The sequence below is a fragment of the Dendropsophus ebraccatus genome, chromosome 3, assembly GCF_027789765.1.
Source record: "Dendropsophus ebraccatus isolate aDenEbr1 chromosome 3, aDenEbr1.pat, whole genome shotgun sequence".
NCBI classification, from domain to species: Eukaryota; Metazoa; Chordata; class Amphibia; order Anura; family Hylidae; genus Dendropsophus; species Dendropsophus ebraccatus.
Genome location: NC_091456.1, coordinates 194,849,189 through 194,868,157, shown reverse-complemented (window position 1 = coordinate 194,868,157; position 18,969 = coordinate 194,849,189). Strand labels below are relative to the sequence as shown.

At 48.4% G+C, this 18,969-nt stretch overlaps 1 protein-coding gene across 1 annotated transcript; it reads left to right on the top strand.

The window, feature by feature from the left end:
- Nucleotides 1-7,863: 7,863 nt before the first annotated feature.
- LOC138786658 (oocyte zinc finger protein XlCOF22-like) lies at nucleotides 7,864-18,472 on the top strand. Its single transcript, XM_069963634.1, has 2 exons — nucleotides 7,864-7,945; nucleotides 16,916-18,472. Exons 1-2 carry the CDS (start codon nucleotides 7,864-7,866, stop codon nucleotides 17,803-17,805), a joined length of 972 nt encoding a protein of 323 aa, XP_069819735.1. The 3' UTR covers nucleotides 17,806-18,472.
- The last annotated feature ends 497 nt before the right edge of the window (nucleotides 18,473-18,969 follow it).

Here is an 18,969-nt window from a genome sequence, read left to right as displayed (position 1 = left end):
TGTCCCCTCTCCTCCTCTGTCACCCCCTCAGTCACCTCCTCTGTCACCCCCTCTCCTCCTCTGTCACCTCCTCTCCTCCTCTGTCACCCCCTCACCTCCTCTGTCACCTCCTCTCCTCCTCTGTGCCCCCTCACCTCCTCTGTGCCCCCTCACCTCCTCTGTCACCTCCTCTGTCACCCACTCACCTCCTCTGTCACCTCCTCTCCTCCTCTGTCACCCACTCACCTCCTCTGTCACCTCCTCTCCTCCTCTGTCACCCACTCACCTCCTCTGTCACCTCCTCTCCTCCTCTGTCACCCACTCACCTCCTCTGTCACCTCCTCTCCTCCGCTGTCACCTCCTCTCCTCCTCTGTGCCTCCTAAACTCCTGTCACCTCCTCTCACTTCCTCTGTGTCTCCACCACCTCCTCTGTGCCCCCTTCACCCCCTCTCTCCCCTTCAGCTCTACTTTCGTCCTCTCCCCCTTCACCTCCTCTCTCTTCCTCTCTCCTCCTTCACCTTCTCTCTCTTCCTCTCTCCTTAACTATATGTGGGGCACTAGTGGGGTTATTAATTATATGTGGGGCACTAGTAGGCTTATTAATTATATGTGGGGCACTAGTGGGATATTAATTATATGTGGGGCACTAGTGGGATATTAATTATATGTGGGGCACTAGTGGGATATTAATTATATGTGGGGCACTAGTGGGATATTAATTATATGTGGGGCACTAGTTGGGTTATTAATTATATGTGGGGCACTAGTGGGATATTAATTATATGTGGGGCACTAGTAGGATATTAATTATATGTGGGGCACTAGTGGGGTTATTAATTATATATGGGGCACTAGTGGGATATTAATTATATGTGGGGCACTAGTAGGATATTAATTATATGTGGGGCACTAGTGGGGTTATTAATTATATGTGGGGCACTAGTAGGGTTATAAATTATATGTGGGCACTAGTGGGATATTAATTATATGTGGGGCACTAGTAGGCTTATTAATTATATGTGGGGCACTAGTAGGGTTATAAATTATATGTGGGCACTAGTGGGATATTAATTATATGTGGGGCACTAGTGGGGTTATTAATTATATGTGGGGCACTAGTAGGGTTATAAATTATATGTGGGCACTAGTGGGATATTAATTATATGTGGGGCACTAGTGGGATATTAATTATATGTGGGGCACTAGTAGGATATTAATTATATGTGGGGCACTAGTTGGGTTATTAATTATATGTGGGGCACTAGTGGGATATTAATTATATGTGGGGCACTAGTAGGATATTAATTATATGTGGGGCACTAGTGGGGTTATTAATTATATATGGGGCACTAGTGGGATATTAATTATATGTGGGGCACTAGTAGGATATTAATTATATGTGGGGCACTAGTGGGGTTATTAATTATATGTGGGGCACTAGTAGGGTTATAAATTATATGTGGGCACTAGTGGGATATTAATTATATGTGGGGCACTAGTGGGGTTATTAATTATATGTGGGGCACTAGTAGGGTTATAAATTATATGTGGGCACTAGTGGGATATTAATTATATGTGAGGCACTAGGAGGGATATTAATTATATGGGGGGCACTAGTGGGATATTAATTATATATGTGGGCACTAGTGGGATATTAATTATATGTGAGGCACTAGGAGGGATATTAATTATATGAGGGGCACTAGTGGGATATTAATTATATATGTGGGACACTAGTGGGATATTAATTATATATGTGGGGCACTAGTGGGATATTAATTATATGTGGGGTACTAGTGGGATATTAATTATATGTGGGGTACTAGTGGGATATTAATTATATGTGGGGCACTAGTGGGATATTAATTATATGTGGGGCACTAGTGGGGTTATTAATTATATATGGGGCACTAGTGGGATATTAATTATATGTGGGGCACTAGTGGGATATTAATTATATGTGGGCACTAGTGGGATATTAATTATATGTGGGGCACTAGTGGGATATTAATTATATGTGGGCACTAGTGGGATATTAATTATATGTGGGGCACTAGTGGGATATTAATTATATGTGGGCACTAGTGGGATATTAATTATATGTGGGCACTAGTGGGATATTAATTATATGTGGGCACTAGTGGGATATTAATTATATGTGGGCACTAGTGGGATATTAATTATATGTGGGGCACTAGTGGGATATTAATTATATGTGGGCACTAGTGGGATATTAATTATATGTGGGGCACTAGTGGGGTTATTAATTATATATGGGGCACTAGTGGGATATTAATTATATGTGGGGTACTAGTGGGATATTAATTATATGTGGGGCACTAGTGGGATATTAATTATATGTGGGGCACTAGTGGGATATTAATTATATGTGAGGCACTAGTGGGATATTAATTATATGAGGGGCACTAGTGGGATATTAATTATATGTGGGGCACTAGTGGGATATTAATTATATGTGGGGCACTAGTGGGATATTAATTATATGTGGGGCACTAGTGGGATATTAATTATATGTGGGGCACTAGTGGGGTTATTAATTATATATGGGCACTAGTGGGGTTATTAATTATATGTGGGGCACTAGTAGGGTTATTAATTATATGTGGGGCACTAGTGGGGTTATTAATTATATATGGGCACTAGTGGGATATTAATTATATGTGGGGCACTAGTGGGGTTATTAATTATATGTGGGGCACTAGTAGGGTTATTAATTATATGTGGGGCACTAGTGGGGTTATTCATTATATGTGGGGCACTAGTGGGATATTAATTATATGTGGGGCACTAGTAGGGTTATTAATTATATGTGGGGCACTAGTGGGGTTATTCATTATATGTGGGGCACTAGTGGGATATTAATTATATGTGGGGCACTAGTGGGGTTATTAATTATATATGGGCACTAGTGGGGTTATTAATTATATGTGGGGCACTAGTGGGGTTATTAATTATATATGGGCACTAGTGGGGTTATTAATTATATGTGGGGCACTAGTGGGGTTATTAATTATATATGGGCACTAGTGGGGTTATTAATTATATGTGGGGCACTAGTGGGATATTAATTATATGTGGGGCACTAGTGGGATATTAATTATATGTGGGGCACTAGTGGGGTTATTAATTATATATGGGCACTAGTGGGGTTATTAATTATACGTGACAGTTCCTGGCACTGTCAAAGTAGTAGGTATTCCCATAATAGCTCCCATATAGTAGTTAATACCTTCAGGTTACAAACCCACTTGGCGGGTCTGCAGCGAGTCTCCATGCTGCATTTTTGCAGTGAGACTCGCTGCAGATCCCGGCCCTATACTTTTAATGGCAGACAAACACGCAGCAGGGATGTACATCCCTGCTGCGAGTTTGTCTGCAGCCCTCCCCATTAACCCCCCGGCCGCCGGAGCTGATACTTCACCTGATCCCGGCTCCGGCGGTTCCCGATGTCTTCAGCAAACCGGAGCGGGGACCAGGTGAAGTATATGCTCCAGCCAGCGGCCCGCAGCCCTGATGTGCCCCTATATAGTAATAATGCCACCTGGCTGTGCCCCCACTTATAGTAATAATGCCCAGTGCTGTGCCCCCATATAATAATAATGCACCTGCTGTATCCACCAGTTAAAGGGGTATTCCCCACCAAGAGCTGACATGATGGTGATATAGCAGAGCTGAGATGATGATGTAGCCGAGCTGAGCTGGTGCTCATGATGTAGCATAGCTGAGCTGGTGGCATGATGTAGCAGAGCTGAGCTGGTGCTCATGATGTAGCATAGCTGAGCTGGTGGCATGATGTAGCAGAGCTGAGCTGGTGCTCATGATGTAGCAGAGCTGAGCTGGTGGCATGATAATGTAGCAGAGCTGAGCTGGTGGCATGATAATGTAGCAGAGCTGAGCTGGTGGCATGATAATATAGCAGAGCTGAGCTGGTGGCATGATAATATAGCAGAGCTGAGCTGGTGGCATGATAATATAGCAGAGCTGAGCTGGTGGCATGATGTAGCAGAGCTGAGCTGGTGGCATGATAATGTAGCAGAGCTGAGCTGGTGGCATGATAATGTAACAGAGCTGAGCTGGTGGCATGATAATGTAAGCTGGTGGCATGATAATGTAGCAGAGCTGAGCTGGTGGCATGATAATATAGCAGAGCTGAGCTGGTGGCATGATATAGCAGAGCTGAGCTGGTGGCATGATGTAGCAGAGCTGAGCTGGTGGCATGATGTAGCAGAGCTGAGCTGGTGGCATGATGTAGCAGAGCTGAGCTGGTGGCATGATAATGTAGCAGAGCTGAGCTGGTGGCATGATAATGTAGCAGAGCTGAGCTAGTGGCATGATATAGCAGAGCTGAGCTGGTGGCATGATATAGCAGAGCTGAGCTGGTGGCATGATGTAGCAGAGCTGAGCTGGTGGCATGATAATGTAACAGAGCTGAGCTGGTGGCATGATAATGTAGCAGAGCTGAGCTGGTGGCATGATGTAGCAGAGCTGAGCTGGTGGCATGATAATGTAGCAGAGCTGAGCTGGTGGCATGATAATGTAGCAGAGCTGAGCTGGTGGCATGATAATGTAGCAGAGCTGAGCTGGTGGCATGATAATGTAGCAGAGCTGAGCTGGTGGCATGATAATGTAGCAGAGCTGAGCTGGTGGCATGATAATGTAGCAGAGCTGAGCTGGTGGCATGATAATATAGCAGAGCTGAGCTGGTGGCATGATATAGCAGAGCTGAGCTGGTGGCATGATAATGTAGCAGAGTTGAGCTGGTGGCATGATAATGTAGCAGAGCTGAGCTGGTGGCATGATGTAGCAGAGCTGAGCTGGTGGCATGATGTAGCAGAGCTGAGCTGGTGGCATGATGTAGCAGAGCTGAGCTGATGGAGCACTGCCGGCGTCCAGGGGTCTGTGTGGCTGTGAAGGGGCTTAGGGCAGCCGCAGGTGCCACAGGGGAGGTGGGACTTCGGGGCTGCACTCACAGGAACGCCGTGGGCCCGCGGGCAGCCACCGGGTGAGATGGGGGAAGGGGGGCGGGTGTACTGAGGGGGGATGGGGGGCGATGTCCAGGCGCACTACTGAAAGGGGAAGGGGGGCGATGTCCGTGCGCTCTACTGAGGGGGGATGGGGGGCGATGTCCGGGCACTACTGAGAGGGGAAGGGGGGCGATGTCCAGGCGCACTACTGAAAGGGGAAGGGGGGCGATGTCCGTGCGCTCTACTGAGAGGGGAAGGGGGGCGATGTCCGGGCGCTCTACTGAGGGGGGATGGGGGGCCATGTCCGGGCGCTCTACTGAAAGGGGAAGGGGGACGATGTCCGTGCGCTCTACTGAGGGGGGATGGGGGGCGATGTCCAGGCGCACTACTGAAAGGGGAAGGGGGACGATGTCCGTGCGCTCTACTGAGGGGGGATGGGGGGCGATGTCCGGGCGCTCTACTGAGGGGGGATGGGGGGCCATGTCCGGGCGCTCTACTGAGGGGGGATGGGGGGCCATGTCCGGGCACTACTGAGAGGGGAAGGGGGGCGATGTCTGGGCGCTCTACTGAGAGGGGATGGGGGGCGATGTCTGGGCGCTCTACTGAGGGGGGATGGGGGGCCATGTCCGGGCGCTCTACTGAGGGGGGATGGGGGGCGATGTCCGGGCACTACTGAGAGGGGAAGGGGGGCGATGTCTGGGCGCTCTACTGAGAGGGGAAGGGAGGCGATGTCTGGGCGCTCTACTGAGAGGGGAAGGGGGGCGATGTCTGGGCGCTCTACTGAGGGGGGATGGGGGGCCATGTCCGGGCGCTCTACTGAGGGGGGATGGGGGGCGATGTCCGGGCACTACTGAGAGGGGAAGGGGGGCGATGTCTGGGCGCTCTACTGAGAGGGGAAGGGGGGCGATGTCTGGGCGCTCTACTGAGAGGGGAAGGGGGGCGATGTCTGGGCGCTCTACTGAGGGGGGATGGGGGGCGATGTCCGGGCGCACTACTGAGAGGGGAAGGGGGGCGATGTCCGGGCGCTCTACTGAGGGGGGATGGGGGGCCATGTCCGGGCGCTCTACTGAGGGGGGATGGGGGGCCTGCGGCCACCGGGAGGTTGCCGGGCCTGCACTCACCGGGTTACCTCCGGTCCGGTTCTACTGAGGGGGCCGCTCAGCTGACAGGGAGGCCCCACGCACTTCCTCCAGCCGCCTGCTCAGCCTCCCTTGTGGCGCTCAGCCTCCCTTTGTTTTTAATCTGGCGCACTAAGGCTCCGTACGGCCTCAGCGCACCGCTGCTCATGATTGGCCCGCCCACCTGTCTATCACCGCCTGTGCCGCGCTCTCGAGCTGCGAGGGAGGCTGAGCGCGCGGCTGGAGAAAGAACGGTCAGCTGAGTAGCCGCGCATCGGAAATGCTAATCACTAATCCTGGAGTCCCTGCTGTGTGCCGATGTCGGGCACAGACAGGGACCCTGCGCCTCACCAGACTGCGAGCTGCGCCTCACCAGTGCCTCACAGTTTGAGAAGCGCTGATCTAAATTTCACTGTCCCTAATATTAAAGTATATCTTTCCCTAAGTCTATCTATGAAGATACAGACTGCCTTTGCAGTCTGTATCTTGTGCCTTACCTAATACTCCGTGCCGGTGCAGCAGGGCCGGCGCCACCATCTTGATGACGTCACTTGCGTTCCAGCGGTGGAACGCGAGTGACGTCATCAAGATGGCGGCCGCCATGCCTTGCTGCCACTCTGCATGACGGGATTTCCTTTTGAAAAGAGCCGGCGCAAGGCAGGAAAGTAAAACGTGAATATTTAAAATTGAAGCTGTAAAATTAATTAATTTTATTTACAAATGTTGTTAAAATCATAATTTACATCTAATTAGGGAATAAAAAAAAATCATTTTAGTCCATGATTGGTTCTCTTTAAAGTAATATATCTGTATGTGTAAAGAAGCCTCACATCATCTCATCTTTCCATTCAGCTTCCTACAATATAGGATCCACAGCTTCATGTCCGACCGAGCAGGGATGGAGAGAGACAGGAAGAAGATGTCCGAGAGGATAATAACCCGCACCCTACACATACTCTTCCTGCTTACTGGGGAGGTGAGGGATTCTGGGAGTGATGTCATCATGACATCATTCTTATCTATGGAATAACAGATGGATAGGACTGGGGAGGTGAGGGATTCTGGGAGTGATGTCATCATGACATCATTCTTATCTATGGAATAACAGATGGATAGGACTGGAGAGGTGAGGGATTCTGGGAGTGATGTCATCATGACATCATTCTTATCTATGGAATAACAGATGGATAGGACTGGAGAGGTGAGGGATTCTGGGAGTGATGTCATCATGACATCATTCTTATCTATGGAATAACAGATGGATAGGACTGGAGAGGTGAGGGATTCTGGGAGTGATGTCATCATGACATCATTCTTATCTATGGAATAACAGATGGATAGGACCGGAGAGGTGAGGGATTCTGGGAGTGATGTCATCATGACATCATTCTTATCTATGGAATAACAGATGGATAGGACTGGAGAGGTGAGGGATTCTGGGAATGGATGGAGTGATAGTAATGTGTCTCTCCATACACAGGATTACACAGTAGTGAAGAAGTCCTCTAGTGGGCGCTGTGGGGCCCCTGGGTGTGAAGGATGGGGAAGAACCCTGAGCCCAATCCCGGGGCCCCTGATACATGAGGAAATGGAGGAAGAGAAGATCCTAGAAGTCACCAACAAGATGGTGGAGCTGCTGAGTGGAGAGGTGAGACTGTGGCTGCTGGGAATGCTGGGACATTATACAGTAACACCACTGGAGGGGTGGGGGGGATGACTGTGTGATCATTGTGTGTGTCAGGTTCCTATAAGGTGTCAGGACGTGGCGGTCTATTTCTCCATGGAGGAGTGGGAGTATGTAGAAGGACACAAGGATCAGTACAAGGATGTGATGCCGGAGGACCCTGTGCAGTCGCTCTCAGGTTGGTCGGAGCAGTTGCTTCTTCTGATGTATTGCTCTGTTCTGGTTGCTGAGGTTTCGGTCTTGTTATAGTCAGACGTCTCTTTCAGTCTCTGTTGTCTTGTTCTGTCTTTGCTGTTTGTACTATATCTGAGCCATCAGACAGGACTACAACTCCCAGCAGGATTACTTCCTTGTAGTTGCTATTTGCTCCTGACATTGGGGGGCGCTTGTATTACAGTGGTACCTCGGTTCTCGGACGTCATTGGTTCTGGAGGGCAGTCTGAGAACCAGGCAGTGTTTTCCCATAGGAAATAATGTAAATGTGTTTAATTGGTTCCCGCACCTAAATAATTAGCAAACACCACTCATATTTGCATAGAAAAGTGTCCAGATTAATCAATACAATAAAATACAATATACAGCACAGTACTATGCAGAACAGGATATAATAAACAAGAAATGTTCAACAAACCATCAGTGACTGGTGATGAGGGAGAAGAGAAGAGGAGGGATCTTCTGTACTAATCACTGTATACAATCTAGAAGAAAGAACCAGCAATATGTAACCCATACTGTACCGTACTGTACCCTCCTCACCAACTACACATACAGTACTGCACCATACCCATACTGTACCGTACTGTACCCTCCTCACCAACTACACATACAGTACTGCACCATACCCATACTGTACCGTACTGTACCCTCCTCACCAACTACACATACAGTACTGCACCATACCCATACTGTACCGTACTGTACCCTCCTCACCAACTACACATACAGTACTGCACCATACCCATACTGTACCGTACTGTACCCTCCTCACCAACTACACATACAGTACTGCACCATACCCATACTGTACCGTACTGTACCCTCCTCACCAACTACAGATACAGTACTGCACCATACCCATACTGTACCGTACTGTACCCTCCTCACCAACTACACATACAGTACTGCACCATACCCATACTGTACCGTACTGTACCCTCCTCACCAACTACACATACAGTACTGCACCATACCCATACTGTACCGTACTGTGCCCTCCTCACCAACTACACATACAGTACTGCACCATACCCATACTGTACCGTACTGTACCCTCCTCACCAACTACACATACAGTACTGTACCATACCCATACTGTACCGTACTGTACCCTCCTCACCAACTATACATACAGTACTGCACCATACCCATACTGTACCGTACTGTACCCTCCTCACCAACTACACATACAATACTGCACCATACCCATACTGTACCATACTGTACCCTCCTAACCAACTACACATACAGTACTGCACCATACCCATACTGTACCGTACTGGACCCTCCTCACCAACTACACATACAGTACTGCACCATACCCATACTGTACCGTACTGGACCCTCCTCACCAACTACACATACAGTACTGCACCATACCCATACTGTACCGTACTGTACCCTCCTCACCAACTACAGGTACAGTACTGCACCATACCCATACTGTACTCCAGTGCTTCTCAAACTTCTCCACCTCGGGACATCCCTTAGAAATAAAATTTGGTTCGGGGCACCCCTACTAAATAATGTTCTACACAATATAAAAACCGCCATTCAGTGACTCACAGGTGACGTCTTCTTTGATCCGAGACATTACTTTCCCTTTTCCTCTCCATCTGGCCCAGACCACCGGGACGATTACTTCCAGCTACAATTCATCTCTTCAGAACCTGCCAGACATCTTAGGCACCGTACATTTCTAGCAACTTGCTTCTCTTTCTCCCTCCTATAGACTCCACACAATAATAATGCCACCTGATGTGCCCCCTATACTAATTACCCCCCCTGATGTTCCCCCACATAGTAATAATGCCCCCAATGGGCCCTCCATATAGTAATAATGCCCATGCTGTGCCTCCTATACTAAAATATCCCCCTACTATGCTCCCACATAATAATAATGCCTCCTAATGTGCCCTCTATATAGTAATAATGCCTCCACTGCTGATCCCTCCACAGTAATAACACCCCATGCTGTGTACTCAATATAGTAATAATGCCCATTCTGTGCCTATCATAATAATAATGCCCCATGCTGTGCCCCCATATAGTAATAATATACCCCCTAGTGTGCCTTTCATCATAATAATGTCCCCCACACTTTTACCCTCAGTATAAATGCCCCCTCCCTGCTCTGACTGTAGAAGTAATGTCCCCCTCAGTATAAATGCCCCCCTGCCCGCTCTGCCCCTAGTAATAATGTCCCCCAAGCTGTGCCCCCACCTGCTGTGCACCAATAAAAAAACACCTACTCACCTAATCCGGGTTATGTGGCTGCATGGAGCAGCTCTCCTTTCTCTTCGGGCTCCATCTTGCGAGCCGCAGGGATGGAGCCTCCAGAAGGCATGATGATCATCACGCCTGCTGGAGAGGTCACATTACAGTGTCCCATAGGATGAAGACATGACACGGCAGCCTATGGGATTGAATGTAGGAGCAGGACGCTGACAGGTCCTGCTCCTACATTCTGCTCAATTGAATGTTCCGCCCGCTCACCCAGTGAACATCACAGTGGTAAGTATACAGGTGGAAGCTGTGTGACAATTTCCACCGGGATCCCGTGGCACCCCTGGCGGATTCTCCCATCAACCCAGTGTGCCGCAGCACCCCGGTTGGGAACCGCTGCTCTAGGCCATTGTTTCGCAACCTTTTCTACCTCAGGGAACTCCTACCAGATAACACTCTGCAAAATGCAAAAACCTCATTCAGTGACTCACAGGAGACGTCTTCTTTGATCTGAGATGTTGTCTTTCCCTTTTCTTCTCCATCTGGCCCAGACCACCATGATGATTTCTTCCAGCTGCAATTCATCTCCTCAGAACCTGCCAGACAAACATCTTAGGGCCCTATTCCACGGGCCGAGGAGAGCCAGATCAATGATGTAAACGAGCGGCGATCTGCTAGATCGCCGCTCGTTTACTGGGCCTATTACACGGCCCGATGATCGTTGAGCGAGGGCTGCAAGGACATCGTTACCGATGTCCTTGCAGCAGCATACATTACCTGTCCGGGCTTCTTCTCCTGCGCTCCGTCTTCGTCCCTGGGTCCGGCGCTCTCTAACTTCAGAATGGCCGGTCAGCTGACAGAGCGCTCAGCCAATCATAGGCCGCGGCGGTCCCGGCCTGTGATTGGCTGAGCGCTCCGTCAGCTGACCGGCCATTCTGACGTTTGACAGCACAGGACCCGGGGACGAAGACGGAGCGGAGGAGAAGAAGCCCGGACAGGTAATGTATTACTGCTGCTTCTCCTCCTCAAATTGTCGGTCGCCCGCCGCGCACCGCTATTCAACCGTAGCGATGCGCGATGGGGGAACGATGATTTTAGGTCTGGCTCTAAATGAACGATCAGCAGATGACACGATCATCGGCTGATCGTTCTCTCTATTTCACCGAACGATAATCGTCCGAATCGGTCCAAATGGGGCCGATCCGGCCGATTATCGTTACTGTGGAATAGGGCCCTTAGGCTCTGCACTTTTACAACAACTTCCTTCCCTTTTCCCACCTATAGGCTCCCATACAGAAGTAATTCCACTGCCTGGTGTCAGTGAGTAGGTAGTTAAGTGTAGTAATAATACCCCCTGCTGTACACCCCCATAGTAAAAATGTCTCCTGATGTGTCCCCTATATAGTAATAATGTCTCCTGCTGTGCACCCCCATAGTAAAAATGCCTCCTGCTGTGCCTCCATATAGTAATAATGTCCCCTGATAGGCCCCCATATAGTAATAATGTCCCCTGCCCTTGCCCCCATATAGTAATAATGCCTCCTGCTGTGCCCCCATATAGTAATAATGCCTCCTGCTGTGCCCCATATAGTAATAAAGCCTCCTGCTGTGTCCCCATATAGTAATAAAGCCTCCTGCTGTGTCCCCATATAGTAATAATGCCTCCTGCTGTTCCCATGTAGTAATAATGTCCCTGCTGTGCCCCCATATAGTAATAATGCCCATATAGTATTAAAGCGACTCTGTACCCACAATCTGTCCCCCCCAAACCACTTCAGATAGCTGCTTTTGATCCATATCTGTCCTGGGGTCCGTTCGGCAGGTGATGCAGTTATTGTCCTAAAAAACAACTTTTAAACTTGCAGCCCCGTGCCCAAGGGGAGTATCTGGGGCAGCATGGTGCCTCAGTGGTTATCACTGTAGCCTTGCAGCGCTGGGGTCCTGGGGTACAAATCCCTCCAAGGGCAACATCTGCAAAGTTTGTATGTTCTCTCCGTGTTTGTGTGGGTTTCCTCCGGGTACTCCGGTTCCCTCACACACCCAAAACATACAGATAGGCGAATTTAGATTGTGAGCCCTAATTGGGACAGGGAGCAATAATTGGCATAACTATATAAAGTGCTGCGCAATCTGTGTGCGCTATACAAATAGATGCATTATTATTATTATCTGTGACTTAACTTTGCACCACCCCTCCGTCCTTCCTCCCCACTCTCTTCATCATTAGGAATGCCCCTGGAACATTTTCTCCATGCTGAACATTGCACAGGTGCCTTAACAATCCAGCCCATGTGCTGGGCTGACACAGGTGGGGAATAAGAGGCAATCTGCCTGGAGCATTCCTAATGATGAGGAGGGCGGGGAGGAGGGACAGAGAGGGTGTGCCAGCCTAATGCATACACAATCTAAGCCCCAACCATAGTAATGATGCGAATGCTGTGCCCCCATATAGTAATATTGTCTCTTTCTGTGCACCCTGTATAGTAATAATGTCCATTCTGCTGTGCCCCCTATATAGTAATAATGTCCCTTCTGCTGTGCCCCCATATAGTAATAATGTCCCTTCTGCTGTGCCCCCTATGTAGTAATAATGTCCCTTCTGCTGTACCCCCTATATAGTAATAATGTACCTTCTGCTGTGCCCCCTGTATAGTAATAATGTCCTTTCTGCTGTGCCCCCTATATAGTAATAATGTACCTTCTGCTGTGCCCCCTATGTAGTAATAATGTCCCTTCTGCTGTGCCCCCTGTAAAGTAATAATGTCCCTTCTGCTGTGCCCCCTATGTAGTAATAATGTGCCTGTGGTATCCACCATAGTAATGAAGTTCCCCACCTGCCTGCAATTAACCTGACCGCCATTCCAACACACACACACTACCCCACCTGATCCCTCCCCCCACACACACACTACCCCACCTGACCCTAATCCCTCCCACATACTACCCTACCTGATACCCCCCACACACACTACCCCACCTGACCCTCATCCCTCCCACATACTACCCTACCTGATACCCCCCACACACACTACCCCACCTGACCCTCATCCCTCCCACATACTACCCTACCTGATACCCCCCCACACACACTACCCCACCTGACCCTAATCCCTCCCACATACTACCCTACCTGATACCCCCCCACACACACTACCCCACCTGACCCTCATCCCTCCCACATACTACCCCACCTGATCCCACCCACCCCCCACATACTACTCTGTGCTTATTTTCCACCACCGACAGAGCACACACACCGCAACCTTGGGACATTCTCCCCTTTCTGTGGGTGGCGGATCCTACTATCCGTGAGGGTCATTACACCCCTCTGGCCATCCGTGACTACACTATCCCAAGGGACCCGGGAGTAACCCGGCAGGACACTGACCACACTGACACTGAGTCACACGTCACCATCTGGCAAGTGACCGGCTGTCCCGCCGACATAAGACCTCTGGGGGTACCCCACATGCTGCACTATGCACCATTCACAGCAGAAGCGGGGCAAGAGCGTGGAGACGCTACGGCCGGCCATCTTGCATGGTTCCCCTGTTGACGTCACGTGCTGGAGCTCTCGTTTGGCCCCGGAGCTACATGGGGACACAATATGGGGTGGCACTAGGTGGTACCTGCTGGACAAGGTCAAATACCGAGCGCCACATCAGGGGGAAAAACTTTAGAAAACTAAGCAGCTCAACATCCAAAGCGATCGACAACCGAGGTACCACTGTACTTTTCTGTGAGGCTCATGATTGGTTCCACTGTTCTGCCCTAAAATAAGTCCTGGGGGTATCAGAGTAGTATTTGCCATTGTTAGGACCCAGGAAAGACAACTGGTAAAGGTGAAGCCTGATTCTGCAATCTAGTGATCTGTCATTGTCATCAACCACATAACATCCATCTTATTCCTCTAATAACAGATGGAAATGGCCGGAGGGGAGAAAGATTCAATGAGCGGAAGATCCTACAACTCACCAACAAGATGATGGAGCTGCTGACTGGAGAGGTGAGGGATTCTGGGAGTGATGTCATCATGACATCATTCTTATCTATGGAATAACAGATGGATAGGACTGGAGAGGTGAGGGATTCTGGGAGTGATGTCATCATGACATCATTCTTATCTATGGAATAACAGATGGATAGGACTGGGGAGGTGAGGGATTCTGGGAGTGATGTCATCATGACATCATTCTTATCTATGGAATAACAGATGGATAGGACTGGGGAGGTGAGGGATTCTGGGAGTGATGTCATCATGACATCATTCTTATCTATGGAATAACAGATGGATAGGACTGGGGAGGTGAGGGATTCTGGGAGTGATGTCATCATGACATCATTCTTATCTATGGAATAACAGATGGATAGGACTGGGGAGGTGAGGGATTCTGGGAGTGATGTCATCATGACATCATTCTTATCTATGGAATAACAGATGGATAGGACTGGAGAGGTGAGGGATTCTGGGAGTGATGTCATCATGACATCATTCTTATCTATGGAATAACAGATGGATAGGACTGGAGAGGTGATGGATTCTGGGAATGGATGGAGTGATAGTAATGTGTCTCTCCATACACAGGATTACACAGTAGTGAAGAAGTCCTCTAGTGGGCGCTGTGGGGCCCCTGGGTGTGAAGGATGGGGAAGAACCCTGAGCCCAATCCCGGGGCCCCTGATACATGAGGAAATGGAGGAAGAGAAGATCCTAGAAGTCACCAACAAGATGGTGGAGCTGCTGAGTGGAGAGGTGAGACTGTGGCTGCTGGGAATGCTGGGACATTATACAGTAACACCACTGGAGGGGTGGGGGGGATGACTGTGTGATCATTGTGTGTGTCAGGTTCCTATAAGGTGTCAGGACGTGGCGGTCTATTTCTCCATGGAGGAGTGGGAGTATGTAGAAGGACACAAGGATCAGTACAAGGATGTGATGCTGGAGGATCAGCAGCCCCTCCCATCAGCAGGTAATAGACAGGACTATATACACACCTCCTCTCTGTATTATGTTCTAGGGTACAGTATGTTGCAGTATTATACACAGAGGGTACAGTATGTGGCAGTATTATACAGAGAGGGTACAGTGTGTGGCAGTATTGTACACAGAGGGTACAAGGTGTGGCAGTATTATACACAGAGGGTACAGTATATGGCAGTATTATACACAGAGGGTACAGTATGTGACAGTATTATACACAGAGGGGACAGTATATGGCAGTATTATACACAGAGGGTACAGTATGTGACAGTATTATACACAGAGGGTACAGTATGTGGCAGTATTATACACAGAGGGTACAGTATGTGGCAGTATTATACACAGAGGGTACAGTGTGTGGCAGTATTGTACACAGAGGGTACAAGGTGTGGCAGTATTATACACAAAGGGTACAGTATGTGGAAGTATTATATACAGAGGGTACAGTGTGTGGCAGTATTATACACAGAAGGTACAGTATGTGGCAGTATTATACACAGAGGGTACAGTGTATGGCAGTATTATACACAGAGGGTACAGTATGTGGCAGTATTATACACAGAGGGTACAGTGTATGGCAGTATTATACACAGAGGGTACAGTGTGTGGCAGTATTATATACACAGAGAGTACAGTATGTGGCAGTATTATACACAGAGGGTACAGTATGTGGTGGTATTATACACACAGGGTACAGTATATGGCAGTATTATACACAGAGGGTACAGTATGTGGCAGTATTATACACATAGGGTACAGTATGTCCCAGTATTATACACAGAGGGTACAGTATATGGTGGTATTACACACAGAGGGTACAGTATGTGGCAGTATTATACACAGAGGGTACAGTATATGGCAGTATTATACACAGAGGGTACAGTGTGTGGCAGTATTATACACAGAGGGTACAGTATATGGCAGTATTATACACAGAGGGTACAGTGTGTGGCAGTATTATACACACAGGGTACAGTATATGGCAGTATTATACACACAGGGTACAGTATGTGGCAGTATTATACACAGAGGGTACAGTATATGGCAGTATTATACACAGAGGGTACAGTGTGTGGCGGTATTATACACAGAGGGTACAGTATGTGGCGGTATTATACACATAGGGTACAGTATATGGCAGTATTATACACAGAGGGTACAGTATGTGGCGGTATTATACACACAGGGTACAGTATGTGGCAGTATTATACACAGTGTACAGTATGTGGCAGTATTATACACAGAGGGTACAGTATGTGGCAGTATTATAAACACAGGGTACAGTGTGTAGCGGTATTGGCCTTGCTGGGGAACACCCCCTGGGCACTGGAACCTCAGTAGTAACAGGCTTATATCTCAGCACTGGAAGCGACTATAGAAATCAGCCTGAGATGATCGGCTTTGGAGCGATCTCTGATGATTATCGTCTGGTGTCGGCTGCAGATAGTAACCAGCACCCACCGGGCACGGTGCAGGATCGGCTCCTGAACACCATAGATTTACATTGGAGCCTGTACCATGCAGAGATACACAGATTGCAGCAGGGAGAGAAGCACAAAGCCAGGCGCTTCTCTCAGATATATCTAGAGACTGGGGGGTCAGGCCCAGACCAGTCCGGACTTTTACCATCTGTAACATGTCATACATTCTTATAATGTCCGGGACACTGTAATGTTATATTACACCAAAATAATAATAATAATAAGATGTGATTCTTCTTGGCAGCTGAGTGTACCCGGAGATCAGAGGGACATCAGATATCTCCAGATATTACAGCAGATGGTCAGATCACACAAGATACATATGAAGAACAGTCCATTGTTAGACATAAGAGAACTCGTACAGGGGAGAAGAAATTTTCATGTTCAGAATGTGAGAAATGTTTTAAATGTAAATCAAACCTTGTTATACATTTGAGAACTCACACAGGGGAGAAGCCATTTTCATGTTCAGAGTGTGAGAAATGTTTTAAAAGCAAATCAAAGCTTGTTATACATTTGAGAACTCACACAGGGGAGAAGCCATTTTCATGTTCAGAGTGTGAGAAATGTTTTAAAAGCAGACCAAGCCTTATTATACATATGAGGACTCATACAGGGGAGAAGCCGTTTTTATGTTCAGAATGTGAGAAATGTTTTATATGCAAATCAAAGCTTGTTGAACATATAAGGACTCATACAGGGGAGAAGCCATTTTCATGTTCAGAGTGTGAGAAATGTTTTATACGCAAATCAGAGCTTGTTCAACATATGAGAACTCATACAGGGGAAAGAACGTTTTCATGTTCAGAGTGTGAGAAATTGTTTAAACGCAAATCAGGGCTTGTTGAACATCACAGAAGTCACACAGGGGAGAAGCCATTCTCATGTCTAGAATGTGGGAAATGTTTTACTCAGAAACCACATCTTATCAGACATCAAATGTCTCACACAGGGGAGAAGCCATTTTCATGTTCAGAGTGTGGGAAATGTTTTATTCGGAAATCACATCTTGTCAGACATCAAAGAACTCACACAGGGAAGATGACATTTTCATGTTCAGAATGTGGAAAACGTTTTACAGTGAAATCGGCTTTTCTTAAACACGAGAAAAGTCACACAGGGGTGCGGAGTTGAGAGTCCATTTTGTCTGTGTTCCTCCCTGTTATACTTTCTCCATGGAATGTGTACATGCTTGGTGTAACGCTCTGCAGTTAGCTGTGGAGGAGGAGGCCCCCGCTCTGTCACCATGTGTTATGGAGCTTGGGAATAAGGGGATCTGTTAGAAAGTAAAAGTATTGGGAAATAAGGCACGGTAAGTGTCCTAGTCATTCAAGAAGGATAGATTGCACAGAAGGTAGGCACATAACTGTTGGAGTGAACGGGTTCCTGATAAGTGATCTCTGTCTCTACTAGGAGGAACAATACTTGTATTGACCCCATTACTTATATCATACCTCCCAACCGTCCCGGATCCAGCGGGATAGTCCCGGTTTTGAGGTCATGTCCCGCTGTCTCGGAACAGTCCCCATGTGTCCCGCTGTCTCCCACACTGGCCGGGCCCCGGCATTCGCACCGGCAGCTGCAACCCTTACACTGTAAGCGCTCCTAATGAGCACTCACAGCGACACCTACTGGCCGGGTGTATGCCCCCCCTGACGCCGCTCCCGACGCTGAGGAAGCCAAGGAGGTGATGCACAGGCTTCTGGTGCAGGCTTCCTCTTCCAACCCAGCGGCGCCCGCACTCCTCTCCCGATTGGCACAGATGATGTGAGAAGAGTGCAGGCACCGTGGAGCCCCGCCCCTGTCTCGGTAAGACCCGCCCCCGGCACCCACCGCAGCGCTAACTAATCAGCAGAGTACACAGGGCCAGAGGAGGAGAGACGCCATGGACAACAGAAAATATGGTAAGTATAATGGGTCAGTCTCTTACCATATTTCCACTTGTCGATGGCGTCTCTCCTCATCTGGCCCTGTGTAGTCTGCTGGTTAGTTAGTGGGTGCCGGGGGCGGGGCTTACCGGGTCATACTGTTGGCAACTATGCAAGCCTGCACCAGAAGCTCCACGAGATTGAGAGAGGCATAATAAGGGGGTACTAAGGGATATACTAAGGGGCATACTAAGGGGGTACTAAGGGATATACTAAGGGGCATACTAAGGGGGTACTAAGGGGCATACTAAGGGGGTACTAAGAAGGAGCTAAGGGGCATACTAAGGGGGTACTAAGAAGGTACTAAGGGATATACTAAGGGGCATACTAAGGGGGTACTAAGAAGGAGCTAAGGGGCATACTAAGGGGG